The 15,550-nt window shown below is 35.5% G+C and overlaps 1 protein-coding gene and 1 long non-coding RNA gene across 2 annotated transcripts; one reads left to right on the forward strand and one right to left on the reverse strand.

The window, feature by feature from the left end:
• Positions 1-1,892: 1,892 nt before the first annotated feature.
• LOC124449658 lies at positions 1,893-6,068 on the reverse strand. Its single transcript, XR_006949476.1, has 2 exons — positions 5,996-6,068; positions 1,893-2,029 (listed from the first exon to the last, which is right to left on the reverse strand). It is a non-coding gene; the product is annotated as an uncharacterized LOC124449658 (long non-coding RNA).
• Positions 3,644-5,340, forward strand: LOC124449639. Its single transcript, XM_047000593.1, has 3 exons — positions 3,644-3,794; positions 3,868-4,046; positions 4,973-5,340. Exons 1-3 carry the CDS (start codon positions 3,746-3,748, stop codon positions 5,321-5,323), a joined length of 579 nt encoding a protein of 192 aa, XP_046856549.1. The 5' UTR covers positions 3,644-3,745; the 3' UTR covers positions 5,324-5,340.
• Positions 6,069-15,550: the final 9,482 nt, after the last annotated feature.

The following is a 15,550-nucleotide window of genomic DNA, read 5'->3' on the forward strand; positions in this document are numbered from 1 at the left end:
TGTGAGCCACTATAAAGGGGTGGTTTGGGGACATGCGTACTACCAAAGATAGTATTTGGTACTACCCCAGATAGTATTTGAAATTTTGACTCTTGGCAGAGATATTGTCTGCATTTTGAAGGTTTTATTTAGAAAAATCTTGGCCGTACCTCGGCTCAATAAATGAATTCATGAACTTTTCCCAGTTTTCATTTTTATTGTGAAAAATAATTCTCTTCTTTGGATATCTCTGGACAGAGAAAGCTTTATTTATGCTCTATCTTTGCATTGTTGCAACTAACAGAAAAATTATGTTAAGTCTTCTGTTTTTTACTCAAGATGTTGTACACATTGTGACATTAAACAAGCTAGAAGGGGATGCTTATACACCTTTTCGATGAAAGCAATGAGTTCTGTGTTATACATGTAATTTATTAAAGTAAAAACTAGCATTACAATAAACCATATATTTAATTTTTCCTTCAGGACACAAACTTTATAGTACTTTTATAATTCTTATCATCAAAACACAGAAGTATTTGAATAACATGATAAAGATGCAACTTTAATAAAAAGTACTTATGCAATGCAATGCCATGTTAATTTCATAAATTTTACTGAATTATTGATTTATAGCTCTTCAATACATACAACACAATTTGCAAGCAAAGCACTGCAATATATATCCAAAAATATGCAGTGTCTGTTTTGGCAAAAACAAACAATCAATTGGAAATGTATTCTTCCTCTGGGACTCGTTGAGCACATTTCTTCTTATGAAGTAGTACATACAAAGACACAATAATTTATCTCCAATGTCCAAAATTCTACATCTTTTTGTGTCATCTTTATGATTTTATCTCATCTTGTATAATGCATTCATAATGATTCCACCGCTTTTTTTGACCTCTTTGGAAACTGCAATATTATCAAAATGCTAGAATATATCTTTTATGTGAATAAGATGGCTTTTTGATGCATAAATGATTATATTAAGAAATGTTGTTTGTCATTAAATGATCATGGTTGCGCAGTTAATTGAGTATTGAGTTTGTAAAAACAATTTAGAAACAAATAAGAATGTGAAAAATGGTTTTACTATTTCAAATTATTTTATTTTAACAACGGTAGATTTAATTTACATATTAACTGCATCTGTTTTCTCTCTTCTGCAGAGGTTTTTGAAGTAAACTGTCATTTCTGATCATTACAACGTTATCATCAACTAAACTGCTGACGTTGAAGTGCTTTATTTTTACTGGCAACTATGGGATGTTGCATTTGCTTTTGGGTTTGTTACTTAATTAAGCAGGGGAAGGGGGGCTAATAATATTCATATGTGCGCAAGCTTCTGTATTGTTTTGTATTGAAATCAATCATTATTACAGATTGTACAATATTAATATATAAACATAGCGCCTTTATTTATCAAGCTTTGGCTGCCCTTGTATTGAAGATACTTGTATCTTCTGAACCACAATCTTCTGTTTTGTTCGTTGATGCTCTATCGCATTATGTCTCTATTGAATACAGTACCTGGTATGCTTCATTTAATGTTTGCTGTTTGTTTTATTCACATAATCAGTTGTACAAAGTTATATTCCTAGGCAATATTTTGTATTGGTCTCTGCCCAAAGATAAATCTATTTCCATTGGTGCACCCCAGTACAGATGATGTAATATGATGATCACAGTATTCGCAACTCCCATTTCTATTATGCTAATTGCCCTTAACATAATACTTAGGCACTTTGAAATGCACGATGGTTGATATAATTTTCAAAGTCTACTATTCTTGCAGTAGGTAATACAGGTTGGTGATGTTGAATGAAAATTTCGCAGCAGCTGCCTAGCCATGTGGATTGGGCATGCCATGAAACTTCAAGCATGAGAGTAAAAAATTCTGAAGATTCCATTTTATAATATATTTCATAAAAGTATTGAAATGGCGTGTTTAATATGCAAGAAAACATTTTGTTTGAATATTATAGCTAAAATTTTAAAACATAGTAAATGTCAACCACCAATTTTCATCGTCTTGTTTATTAGCCTGCAATAAAAAAGGGCATATTAATTCCGATATTTGTTTAAAATATTTGATACAAAGGGTGGAAGAAAAATCACGAACAATTTGTGTAAATCATATTGGATTATGCAACTCATTGGTCTGTTTACTATACACAGTTCATGGAAGACTACGAATGTTCTCGAATCTTCTCTAGCTTATCTACACTGTCGAGATTAGAGTGCACCCTCGCTGTCGCTCGTTTGATATGAATAATATCCATATTTCATGTAGATTGTTCCAAAAGCGAATGTTCGACGAAATTTTAGCACCATTGGTTGCACTTCCTTGATTTGGGTGAAGGATAATTGTTGCCTGCTGCAATTTTTTATGAGTATTTTTCGGCAATATTTTTCATTCCATAAACTCTAACTATATTTTCGATCTAAAATAAGTGTTGCCTATTGAAATTTAAAACTATAAAAGGAGGTACGGTGTGTACATGTGTGTAGCGTGGTAAATGTGTTGTCACAAAATAAACATAATTCAAAAAGTAATACATATTTAAGTAATTTACATCAAACTTTAAAAACTGCTTAAGTTTTCAAAAATGTGCTTCATGCTCACTGTTTGCTGTAGCACGAATCATACACTTGCCGAATGTCAACACTTTGCTTGTCACGTTAAAGGTCGCGTGCTCAAATCATAGAAACTCAGGTCCTTTGTCACTCGACCGATAAATCTGAAAGCACATGACTTGTAATGATTTTACATGGAAGCGTCATTGGTATTTCTATTTTTGGAGAAACGGTAGTGTACTTTTGTTATTTTTTTAATAATATTTTGAAAATACTAAATTTCTGACGATTTTCGCACATTGCAAGGGAGTGTGAGTATATCATTGTGTACAATGTATTTTCTGCTCATTTCTGAAACGTATCATATAACATGTCTGATTTTTAATGTCTTTCTAACATTATTTAAATCAAGTGCGGATCTAGGGTATGTCAAATCAGTCTCGCGATGTTTATAGTTCAGAAATTACTTATCAAATTTAACGATTAAAATTTTTTGCGATCATTAAATTTCTGATGTATAATCGTTTGAATTTCACTGTCAAAATTCTGTTTTATATCTGAAATCTTACGTAAATATCACGTTAGCAAACAGATCACCAGATTTTAACATATCTGGAATTATATTAACTGACCGATAAGCGTGGTGGCTCGACTGGTTCGACCGATAATGGAGTTCAAGAACGGCTAATTAAAACCATTCCATTTGTCAATAGCCAGATCAGTGGACGATCTGGAATAATGTCAATCAATAAGAGGAGTGGCCGGACCGATAAGGGTGTCTAATTGCTCTCGTGTAAAGCCCGCCGCACACTGGAGGAACTTGCCTACGCCAAGTGTCATTCGTGATACTTGGCGTAAGCACTTTCCTCTAGTGTGCGGTGCCATTTGGAGCGCTTTTTGTCACGCGTGTCACTTGCATCTGATATTCAACATGTTGAATAATTTTTGCCACGAGTGATACTTTACTCAAAGTGTGCGGTGAACGAAAGCTTCTAGCTTACAGCTTCAATCTAATACGCATGCGTTGTGTGCACTCTGATACAACAAAACACACATGGCGGCAAGCCCCAGCTCTACCAGTGCAGTTGTTGCCGAAGCAATTTTGGAAGACCAAATCGCTGATTTGTGGCCTGAATACCCATGCCTATACGATGTTAGGTCACCAGAGTTTAAAAATAGAGAAATGAGAGAGCGTGCTTTGGAAGAATTGGCTGAAAAATTGGGTCAAACTGGTTAGTCAAATTCAATTGAATTTGTTGATTCAACTGTGAAATGTCTTAGTGATTATTAGCGCTTATTTTGCAGTTGCATGGTTAAAATCTAAATTGAAAGCATTACGAAATAGTTACGTGAAAGCCAAGAAACCATCAGCAAGTGGGAGTGCTAGGAAAAATCCTACGAAACGGTCAACGTGGCTGTTGGAGAAATTACAGTTTTTAGCTCCCCACGTGGCTTTTAGGGCGTCTGTTTCCAACTTGGATACGGTATGGAATTTTACACTCAAAGACATGCATAAATCAGTTAAATTCATTTTTCATTGGGTTTAAATACTCTTGAAATATTTATATGTAACTAAAATTTATGACATATCAACAATTCGGTTTTGCCATGGCACTGCTCCATCATTGTTGAAATAAATTGTTAGCAGTTCACGTTGAACTTTTGCACCTCTAGATGTATTATGCACTAATGTACGCTGCATGTCAGTTAAGTTTGGGTCATTCCTCCAAGTTCCAGGTGATATTGTGTGATCTGCATTCTCTTGGTCAACTGCTACGGTATATGTTGCTTTGTTCTTGTTGATCATGTAATTGTGCAAGCAACAGGCAGCTAATATAATATCGGTTATTCTGTCTGGGGTCAGTTTGATAGTGGTTAAAAACACTCGCCATCTATGTGCAAATATGCCAAAAGCATTTTCAACTACCCGGCGTGCCCTTGACAATCTGTAGTTAAAAATGCGCTTTCCTTTTTCTAAGTTACGATGAGGATAAGGTTTCATCAGATTGGTTGACATGGGAAATGCATCATCGCCAACAATGTGACAATGTATTTTTGTTGCTATCCCTTGTACATTTTGTGGAGAGGGAAGATTTAAAATGTTGGATGATAATGCCCTTTTCAATGCAGAATCTCTGAATACTCCAGCATCCCCAGAACGACCTGCTGCTCCAACATCCACATAAATGAACTTGTAATTAGCATCAACAAGGGCCAAGAGAATAACACTGAAGTAATGTTTGTAATTAAAAAACTCTGATCCACTTGCAGTAGGTTGCTGGATACTAATATGTTTTCCATTTATGGCACCTATGCAGCATGGGTAGTTCCACTTGCTTTCAAAGTCACCAACAATTTTCAACCAATCTTCTTTGCAAGGAGTCTAAAAATGAACAATCTTTTTGTTTAGGTGTCATGTACAACACCTACATCAGATCTCAGCACTGTAGAGCTTGATGACAGCATTGAAGATGACAATTTCTCAATTGAAAATGAATCATGGGAAAACAATGATACTGACACAATTGAAATAGTAAAGTCAACAAAAGAACCACTCAAATCCAGGCAAATTAACACACAAAAGAGGCAAGCTGATCACGAATATTCCTTGATAAAAATCTTTCTGATTCAATTTCTCAAAGAAACAAGAAACCCAAACCTGATGAAACTTCAAAACAATATGATGCATTTGGAAAATATGTATCTCAAGCACTATCAGATTTGGACAGTGCAACACGTCATCTGGCCCAACATCAAATAAACAATATTATATTCCAGGCTCAAACTGAAATGCTAACTCAGGATTCACAACAAGCAGTGGTGGTACAACCGCAATACAACCAATTTCGGCCCATACAATCATATCACATTCCCTCGACAAACAACTATCCCACATCTCCATTCAACTAAGCAAGTCCTCCGCTACATAATTCCTTACGAGAAGAATCAACTATATTTAATCAAAATAGGTGGTCGTCAAACTGACAGATGATGATGTGGCTTGAAGTATAGTCAAACAGTTCATTGCACATTTATTAAATAAAACATGTTCAGATAAACCTTCAAATATTCTTCTTTTAATATGGCATACAATGCTTTGCAAGTGTCTTCTACAATCCCAGAGATAGTCCTTTCTCCTATTCGGTACTGGAAGGACAAGCTTCTGAAAGATTCTCCTAGGCATGTTTTAATAACAATACATTATACCCTGGCTGCTTCATAGGATGCATTATAACACTACTTTAGCATTAATGAACCCATCAACACATTAGAAAACCTACTCAACAAGTGAATGAATAATGCGACATAAAATCCTTCCACTCCTCCTTTCAAAGGTAACAAATCTGCTCAAAAGCAGAAAGTCATACCCTGCAAGTCTGTGGTTTGTCAAAAGGTGAAAGGATACTTAAATTGTTTTTAAGTTTAGACATACCTGTTGCAAGAAAGCGTAAAGTTACTGACAAACGCTCAGAAGGATTAATCGAAGCTCGCAGTTGTGTATCTTTTTCTCAATATGTGGCGACACTATACCTAAAATCTCCTCAAACGAACGTCGTTCAACCCTATGATATTGCCTAAATTTTTCTGGGTCTTCTACATTGATCTCACGAATAAGATTGGCGAATGCCCCTTGAGACTCACGACGTAAAATCCACTTCTTCGTCCAAATCTTTCGCTTTTTGGCCCTAAGTCGTCTTCGCCGCCGGCGTAATAATAGAAGAAGTAACAATATCTCTTCATCTTCGGATGAATATGAATTTTCTTCGCATGAATCTGAGTCTGAGTCGTACGTTTCGCACGCTGCAGCCGCCATGTTTGTATCAGAGTGCACACAACGCATGCGTATTAGATTGAAGCTGTAAGCTAGAAGCTTTCGTTCACCGCACACTTGGAGTAAAGTATCACTCGTGGCAAAAATTATTCAACATGTTGAATATCAGATGCAAGTGACACGCGTGACAAAAAGCGCTCCAAACGGCACCGCACACTAGAGGAAAGTGCTTACGCCAAGTATCACGAATGACACTTGGCGTAGGCAAGTTCCTCCAGTGTGCGGCGGGCTTAATTGGTTCGTTTAAGGTTTTATCTTACTGTGTAATTGGTTTGACCGATTTTGACTGATAGCCAACTGAGGTAACATTGTCATGCTTACTGTCTGAATTAGTGTTGCCAAATCGTGAACACTGTTCACAGATTTGTGAACTTTTTGCTCTCTTCATGAACATTTTATGAATGTTAAAAGTTTGTAAACTTTTTGTGAACTTTTCTAAATATTACGTATTTTTGTATTTTCATCATTTTCATAAAGAATGTATAGATAAATTATAGTTCAATGAAAAAAAATCTTCATAGCTCGACAGTTCTTTCAAAACAACAACGATTTTAAGATAATCCGATGTTTTTCGAATATTTCCGAGGGTTTTCGAAAATGTCCGAGGTTTTCCGAAAATGTCCGAGTTAATCCGTTAACTTCCGATCTTAAAAATTAGATATAATATGAACTTTTTGCAATTTTTGTGAACTTTGACCATAGATATAGTAGGTCTATATAGACCTACTATATCTATGACTTTGACGCAGGCGAGCATGAATATTTTAAAATTTCATCTGGCAACACTGGTCTGAATTGTATGTTTGATCGCTTCATAGTAATTTGGTAAAGCATGATAGAAACTATAATCAGCGCCACCGCAGAAATTTGGGAAAATCTTTTACAAATTCACATATTGACATGAATGCTGCTGTCCAGATTGCGATTTTTTTCAAGAGGGTGAAAAATTTATGAATGAATTGTAAATGTTCGGGCAAAGACGCGAGAGACATTTCAGTCATTGATGTTCAAAAGCAAGCCATCATTTTGTTAGAGATTTCTCAGCAGAAATTTACATCCAAAATCGTAAGTAAAGGACAACTGAAGTGTATGCATAAATGTAAAATATCAAAGTCAATTTATTCGAGTGTGTGATGCGATTTATGTCAATATGGCGTATGGTAAGCAGATTGATGCTTCTAAAATTGTTGTTGCCGAAGGACTTTTCGCTATATGGCCAAGTATTTCACGGCCGTTATATGGCCAAGTATTTCAATGGAAAAAATCTGTAGCCATAAGGTGTCATGTTATTATATACCTTATTATAAACAAATGTTTTGGCTTTTCAGTTTATGATCATTGATCATTCAATCATTGGACAATTATACTACACATTGTTTAAGATTTGAGAAAACTAACATTGATTACATGATAGACTGTTTACTATAACTTGTGATTATGACTCTTTCTGATCCATGAAGCTTTTTATTTTGACAATTTGACTGGGATAGTATTAAACCTGAGCTATTTCACATACATGAAATGTTGTCCCATGTCACATATTGTCCCCTTTTCTAACTGAACACCACATGTATAGATGTCAAGGTGTGTTGATCTACGGCTCATACCAGATTGTTTGCCATAAATTCCAAAGGGCTGTTGATGTATGAAAAGCCTTTTCTATAAAGTAAAGATGTGTTCCTAGGTATGCAGATAAGCCTTGAAATTTGGCAAAACAGCCAAGTATTTTCATGATCACTAGGTAATTTTTCGATGATTTTATAATTTTTAAACTAAATTATTTCAGATTTACATTTTAACTAGTTTTGATTCTATGAAAAGATATCATAACCAGTAAGCTTGACACATGAACCAATTTTAACATTCATGTAATTACATGATTAAAGACATGCTGGTTACATTCTGTTTTATTAGCAAGTACAATGCTACTGGTAATTGCTATATAGCAAAACCTGCATGGACTTACAGAAAATAATAGTCTACTGAAAGAATTTATAAACTTTAATGGCATTAAGCTGTCCTTAATTGCAAAATTTCTTCTCTGATACTTATTGTTTAATCTTTGGCAGAAAAAAATTTTGAATTTTTTCTCAAAAGGTGAATTTTCTGCCACTGTAAGTGGAAATGGGTTAAGGGTTCAATAAACTTGCATGGTTTGAAGTCTGAGCTTTTTTACATTCATGGACTGACCCTTGTAGTACCTCACTCCTAACTTAAATCATTACATAGAGGTTAATGGGGGGTCTATGCCTGACAATTTGGTAGAAATTTTTAAAGACTATCTCTGTTTTGAAATAGCATTGTTGTAAAGTAAATTTTATGCTCCTAAGCATGCTAATGAGCTTTAACATTTGGCAAAACATTCATGTATTGTTCACTTTACAGTTTTTTGAAAAACAATGTCCACATGAAGCATTTTGTATTGCTCTAAAATGCTGAAAATGGCATTCCCAAGGCTTTGAAATTCAAAATTTCTCACTCTTCCTAGCTTGGCTACTTGTTGCGAATTTTCCTGTAAAGTATTAATACATAAAGGAATTGAGAAAAAAGCAATTATGATTTGTGTTCTATGGAGCACACTTCAAAAATATTTCCCACTAGGCTACCTATGCTATAAGTAACAGAATTTAACATAAAAGCCCATCATGACACAATGACATCCAAAACGTCTTATCGAAATCAAAGCACCCCATGTCCCCCATAAAATCATTCTTGATCCATCCCTGTCTTGAAGTGAATGCACTAAATTTATCCCCAGTTTCACATTTCACATTTTGTGTATTTTTAAGGTGCAAAGAAAGATTGATTCCTTCTGTTTTCTAACTCAATCACTAAACTTGTAAGATACAGCCAGGACTCAAGTGGTAAGTTACCTTTTCTATTCTATGCATACTATTAAGTCAAGTTAATCTTGCAATAGAATGAATAAAACATCACCCAGATTGTAAAATTTGAATGCATGATTAGGCACCATACCACTATCATACATAAGTCTACATACGTAAAATATTCTGGCATTGGCTAGATTTGTGAGCAAAAAAATTTTATTCGTGACCATGGTATCAGGGTGTATGTACAGAGAACATGTTCATTTGAAATGTGGGTGTCCATCTATTATAGGAAAAACACCTGCACTTTTAGCTTCTTGCCTTTAAGGTAAAGGATGTTTGAATGCCATGTATTTACAGGCATCATGGTGAAAACCATTACATAATTTATTTGTTTCGTGTGTTCATCCTTAAAATGGACATTAATGCCACAGAATATTTACATACAGGTCATTTCTAGTGATTTTTGTGATTTGCATTTGTCGAGTGGCAATTTTCTTTGCTGAGTGTCTATGAATCATGTACAGTGTTAACATAAAAGTCACTCAAAGTTAAATTGAGATAATTGAATGTAACTATAGCAGAAGATAGTCAGTATTAACCAGTCAACCAACAATCAAACAAACCATGACTTTCCATTTAAACTGTGACCAAAGGTAGGGGGATGGGTGGTTAAGGACGTTGAAGCCTCCGAAATTATTAAGATGGAGGTGCCAAGACCCCCCTCCCATTATTCAATTGTTCATTGTTACAAAGAGCTTTTCAATGTTTTTTTCTGAAATAAGTTCCTGTTCGATATTGACATATAAATGGCCTCTCATACTGTCTGTCTCTCTCATACAGAATGACCTAATGAAGCCGAAACTTTGCTTAATAGTCTGAATGCCAAGCGCCTGCTACGACGTTTCTTGTTATTTGCTACACCGCTCTATACAAAACGTGTTCTGCTGTCACTGACTGTGACAGCAAAAGCTCTTATTGTTGGTACAATAGCGTTGAGAAAGTAGAAAATAAAGGAAAAAGCAAAAAAATCAAGACATCTAAACATCTTTCAAAATCCTGATCACGTAAGGTTCATTTGCCCAAACGTCTGTCTTATTTTTCAATAAACTGCAGGTGGTTTTCCCTTTTCTTCGGTATTTAAAGAAACGTGGTGTTTGTGTTTATTTTTCGGTATGCTAGTTACGTGTTTTAAACTTTTTTTCTTTGAAAACAGATTTTGACTTTGTTAGCGATTCCTGGAATCAAGATCCGTGATGAAGATCGAGACACAATCCCTGCGAAGTATATATGTACTTACTGTCATCCCCTTCTCATCAATCCAATGCAGACCATGTGTGGACATTTGTTTTGTAAGTCTTGTATGGACATTATTCTTGGGTAACGTCATTTTTTATGTAACAAATCATCTATAAAAAGTTATAGTAGTTGTCATACATGCTCTTTCAATAGACGCCCTGATTATGCATCCCAATATCGTATCACATATACCAATGTATTCATGCGTCTCGTCTTGTTCAATTAAGTCGGTGCCTAGCTGGTAGGGCGTCAAAATTGTTTATTAAATGTCTTGACACGACTTTGGTTACACACTGTTGCGTAGCTAGCCTCTACGACTAGGAGGCTCATACTCATGTTATTACAATACTAAATAGCAACTGCTTTCCTAGGAATTCGTTAGAACATGCATGTACAAATATTGACTTCCTTCCTCCATCTGTCGAACTGGCTACGCCATGTGCACTCTTCAAAATTGATCAATCTTGTTAGTAGTTTTTATCTTTTTTCAATCTGTAGAAATCCTGATTTAAAATGTCCTGAAGATAAAGAAAATTTGACCAAGGAAAATGTAGGTGAAAATATTGCAAAGATTTGACAGAAAATTAAATTACAGTTTTGTTGCTTTCGATCATTTGCGTAGCCATCCCGCAAGTTTAGTCTTGCTTTATAAATGTAAGTACATAATATTTTCCATATTACAGGGTATGTCAGTTAATGAGCAAAGAAAAATTAGCATAGCACGACTAAATAAGCATGTTGGCTTAACAACTATAATTATAATTACTCTTTGAGTTCTAAAAAATATACAACGATTTACGTATATTGTCGTGTCTTGTGACATAGAAAATCCTTTGCAACTTGGGTTATCAAAGCTACATGCAAACGTTCTCAATATGTTGACTCAACATGCGCTAAACATTGTTTTTTGTTTGATGAGTGATGCTAAACGATGTGTGCAAACACTCTCAACATGTTGAGTCATGAAATGATATCGCGTAGGATCATGAGATAAAATACTCCACCATTAGCGTATATACAGGTACATAAACGGTTCAGTGACCAGGTAAATAACAACAATATAAGCTGCACAGGTAGTGTGCATGCTTTCGCTCAACGTGTTGAGTGTGCTGTTTTAAAAACCAGAAGTTTCATTGCACTATAAACAAAGTTGAAGTGCGGTTTGGTGACCATGGAACAAAGCAAATGTTGAGTGCTGTTGAGTGGAAATTTTGAGCAAGTTTAAACTTCACTCAACAACGCTCAACCCCGCTTAATAGCTACTAATCAACTCTCCTAAACACGGTGTTGAACATGTTGAGCTCGTTGTTGAGTCTACATGTTGAGAGCCTTTGCAATTAGCGTTAGTGCGTCGGTGAATTCTACTTCAAAAAAATTTACCAACAGTTCTTGCAAGAAATTTACGTTACTGTTTCATTTAACGTCTAGTGCAAACTTGCATTTGAGTGAAGTGAAGTGACTCTGTCTTTTGCTACATTTAATCTTGTTTCATAAAAGATCAATTTCCATGAATCCATCTAGGTTTTCGCGGATGCTTTCACGAAGCGTGAAATAAAAAGGATTCAATTACACTGTCCATCTGAAGAGTGTAAATGGTTTGGTACATACGAAGAATTGGAGGTGAGTTGGGCAGAGAAATTTATCAAAAAAGTGTGGCATTTTTACTTATACAGTTTTTTTTCTCAGGGTCATTCTCCAGTTTGTGAGCTTGCGCTCATCAACTGTATACATAAACAGTGTAACATTCAATTACCTCGCTCTCTTCTTGGATAGGTTCTTTGTATAGGTTCTTTGTTTGAAACGGGGCATGTTTGTGCATTCTTATTAATTTAATGATTTCAGTGCTTAGAGGGAACAAAATTTGTTCTTCATCATATTTAGATTAAAATAACCGAAAATATTTGCAAATAACGCTAATTTGTGGAAAATAATGCTTTGCCATTATCTTTTGCTTTTTTTGCACACTTTAAAACGAAAGGAGATCCGTCAACATATGAATGACAATCTGATTGATCACGTGAGCGCCTTGTTACGATATGTTATGGCATTTGTTACACAGTTAAGTAACTATGTACCACGTCCAGAGTTTACCACTGGTGTTCAAAACTTGGGCGACCGAATAACTGCTGTTCGTGCCAATCTTTAAGATAAATTTGTGATGTTAGTTGGAAAACTTGCAGGCTTAGAAAGGAGAATTGAGAGTCTAGAGGGTCGTTATGGGAGCAATAATAATAACATTTAATTATCTGTAGATAGTTCCTCGATGCGTGAAAGGATTGCAGCCCTCGAGCGGCAAGAAAGAAATAATTCATTCATTATAGTACAGTTTTACGAGCGTTTCGGCCATATTGTCGCATCACTTGCGCGAATTCAAGGCCCTGCTTTTTTGTCAATCTCTTTGAAAAAGTGGAAATTTTAGAGCGTGAAGTGAGAGCTAATACATCTACTATACAATGGACTAGCGAGCGTTTGGACGAGGTAGACGAATTACGTGTGCAAAACTCGGCTATGGGAGCACAAAATGAGGCACGCGAACTTTGATAAAATCATGCAAAGCAATTATTGCTATTTTTCGTAATTACTTGCCAATTTATTATTTTTCACTCCTGTAAATGATTTTTATTCTATTCAGTTTTACATTTTAGTAATTTTGAAGAATGTTCATTGTATTTTTTATTGTATCATCCATCCACGATGATAGAATATCCTTGTAAATTAATAATACAATTGTGTTGATATTATGCTATATTGTATTGTAAATGTAATTTAACATGCAGCTTTGATATAGCAAGATCATAAAATGATGTCCATTTATTTGTAATTTATATTTCTGTAAGTTTTATCTGAAAAACTCCATACATAAATAAAGAGTCTGTGAAGAGCTACCGTATCTATGTTCTGTAAGTACAATTAAATAAATAAAAAAGAAATTGCTAATTAAATGTAGCGTAAGAGAGCCACATCCACTAGTTCCACATTTGTTATTTTGAAAAATTTTAGATTTTATTGATTCATGATAACCACAATTTTAAATCTGACCTATAAGTACGCTGAACTAGCTAATCGCAATGCGAGGGTCCTGTGATTGGAAGGGAAATAGAAAAACTAGAACAGTGTGGACTCCTTAAAGAAATCCTTCCAATCCTTAATGCCGAGAAAAAACCCTCTTAATTAGTTGCTCGGCATAAGACTTGATTAGAAAATTAAGAATTAGAAATTAGAAACTTTCGTAGCAATTTGTTAAACTCAGTAAAACATTTTTTTACGTTTAAAAATAAAAGAGCTTTTGACACAGATAAGTTGATCCATTAGAGTTAAAGGGAAAAATTCATAGGATACTGATGTTGATTAGAACCATCATTTTGTATTGACTCAAGCTGAAGATGATCATCTGATACCTCCTCATGCAAAAAGGATGATTTACAGACTTTAATAAAACGATTTTATTAAAGTCTGTATTCCATATAAAAGCCCACAGTTTTAGCTGGACTTACTATATACATATAATAAAGCTAAGGGCATCACTGTTTTAGTGTTGAAGATTTCAAATTGACATTTTTTGGAGGGTGGAGTTTTCGAAGATGCTTGAATACCACTGAAACATCCCAGACCATGGCATTATCTAGGAAGAGCTGATCTTGCAACAAATACACCTTTAACAAACCTAGCAACGAGTGGATGTGTAACAAACGAGATGCCACTTGGTAGCATTAGGATTGTACACAAGGCGCTCCTTGCAGTATGAATATCGCTGTAAGATAAACCTTCCTGGTAAAATTTTGTAAGAAAATTAATGCCCTCTTCTACAGAGGACGCGACAGGATCGATATTGTTTGCACTGCAATATTGTCGCCTACGGTTAAGGTATGTAGAATATTGTTCTTGGTACCGGTCCACCAGGCGTTTTGGATGATTTTAGAAGCCCTCTAGAGAAATACCTTCATCAGAGAGGAGTTTCCCGATAAATGGCAAAGTAGTACCTCCAGTTTTGTATTGATTGGGTGGGGGGGGATGTCGTTTACCTCGAGGTAAAACAACTGGGTGTGCTATTAGCATCTGCATTAAAGCTGCCCCCAAAATTGTGTTGGCCAATTAAAGACTAAGACTAGTCCTTTGCTTTTCTCTTGTACTATTGTAACACTTGCGAAATTATGCTAAAAGGCGGGAACCCATAAAATGTATAAATGGCTCACGAGATCGTAAAGGCGTTGACAGCAATAGCATACGGGTCATGTTGGTATAAAGCATAGGGTTTCACTTAATTATTCAACATTGACGCAAACAAATCAATGTTCGGAGTTACATGAGTTACATTTAGTTTTTGAATGGCACACGTGAACAGAGTCTTGTTCAACTGCCATTTTGTTTTTCTGCATGATATTCGAGATTCTCGATCCGCAGTGACAATTTGTAATCCTGGAATGTGCGTTGCTGTCAACCAAATATCATACGAAGTGCAGCATGTCCAAACTTTGCATGTCGACTTGTGAACAGATCTTGAGTGGCATGTGCCCTTTTGGTTAATGCAAGCTACAGCGGTAGTATCATCAATTATTAGTTTAACATGATGACCTTTTAGTTCTAAGGAAAATGACTCAAGGGCAAACAATACCTCAAGAATTTTCAAATAAGTTAAACGGCTGGAAGCCTCAAAGTCATCCAGTTATCTCAAGCACATAAACCATTAATGGAGCAGCATCACCTTTTCAACGAGGCATCTGTTTTTAGGCAAATGCTAGGCTCAATGTGGTTATAAAGTGCCAGTGAGTAGTGCGTAATAATGACTGTCACCATCTTAAATCATGTATGGCCTCTGAAGACAGGTTCATTGTCCCGTCAAATTTACCGCAGTTTAACTTAAGGGCATCGATTTTATATATTTCCAGCCAGCAATAATGCAACTGATCGTACATTACGCCCTGGAGACTCCAAGGTAGAGTGCCCAAAACCCGTATAACATCCCTTATTTTTGTGTGAGACGCTTGTAGCAGCTCATGAAAAATGCGTTTTATCTTCTCAGCTCGTTCTG

This window comes from Xenia sp. Carnegie-2017, unplaced genomic scaffold, assembly GCF_021976095.1.
Source record: "Xenia sp. Carnegie-2017 unplaced genomic scaffold, XeniaSp_v1 HiC_scaffold_23, whole genome shotgun sequence".
In the NCBI taxonomy this organism is placed as follows: Eukaryota; Metazoa; Cnidaria; class Anthozoa; order Malacalcyonacea; family Xeniidae; genus Xenia; species Xenia sp. Carnegie-2017.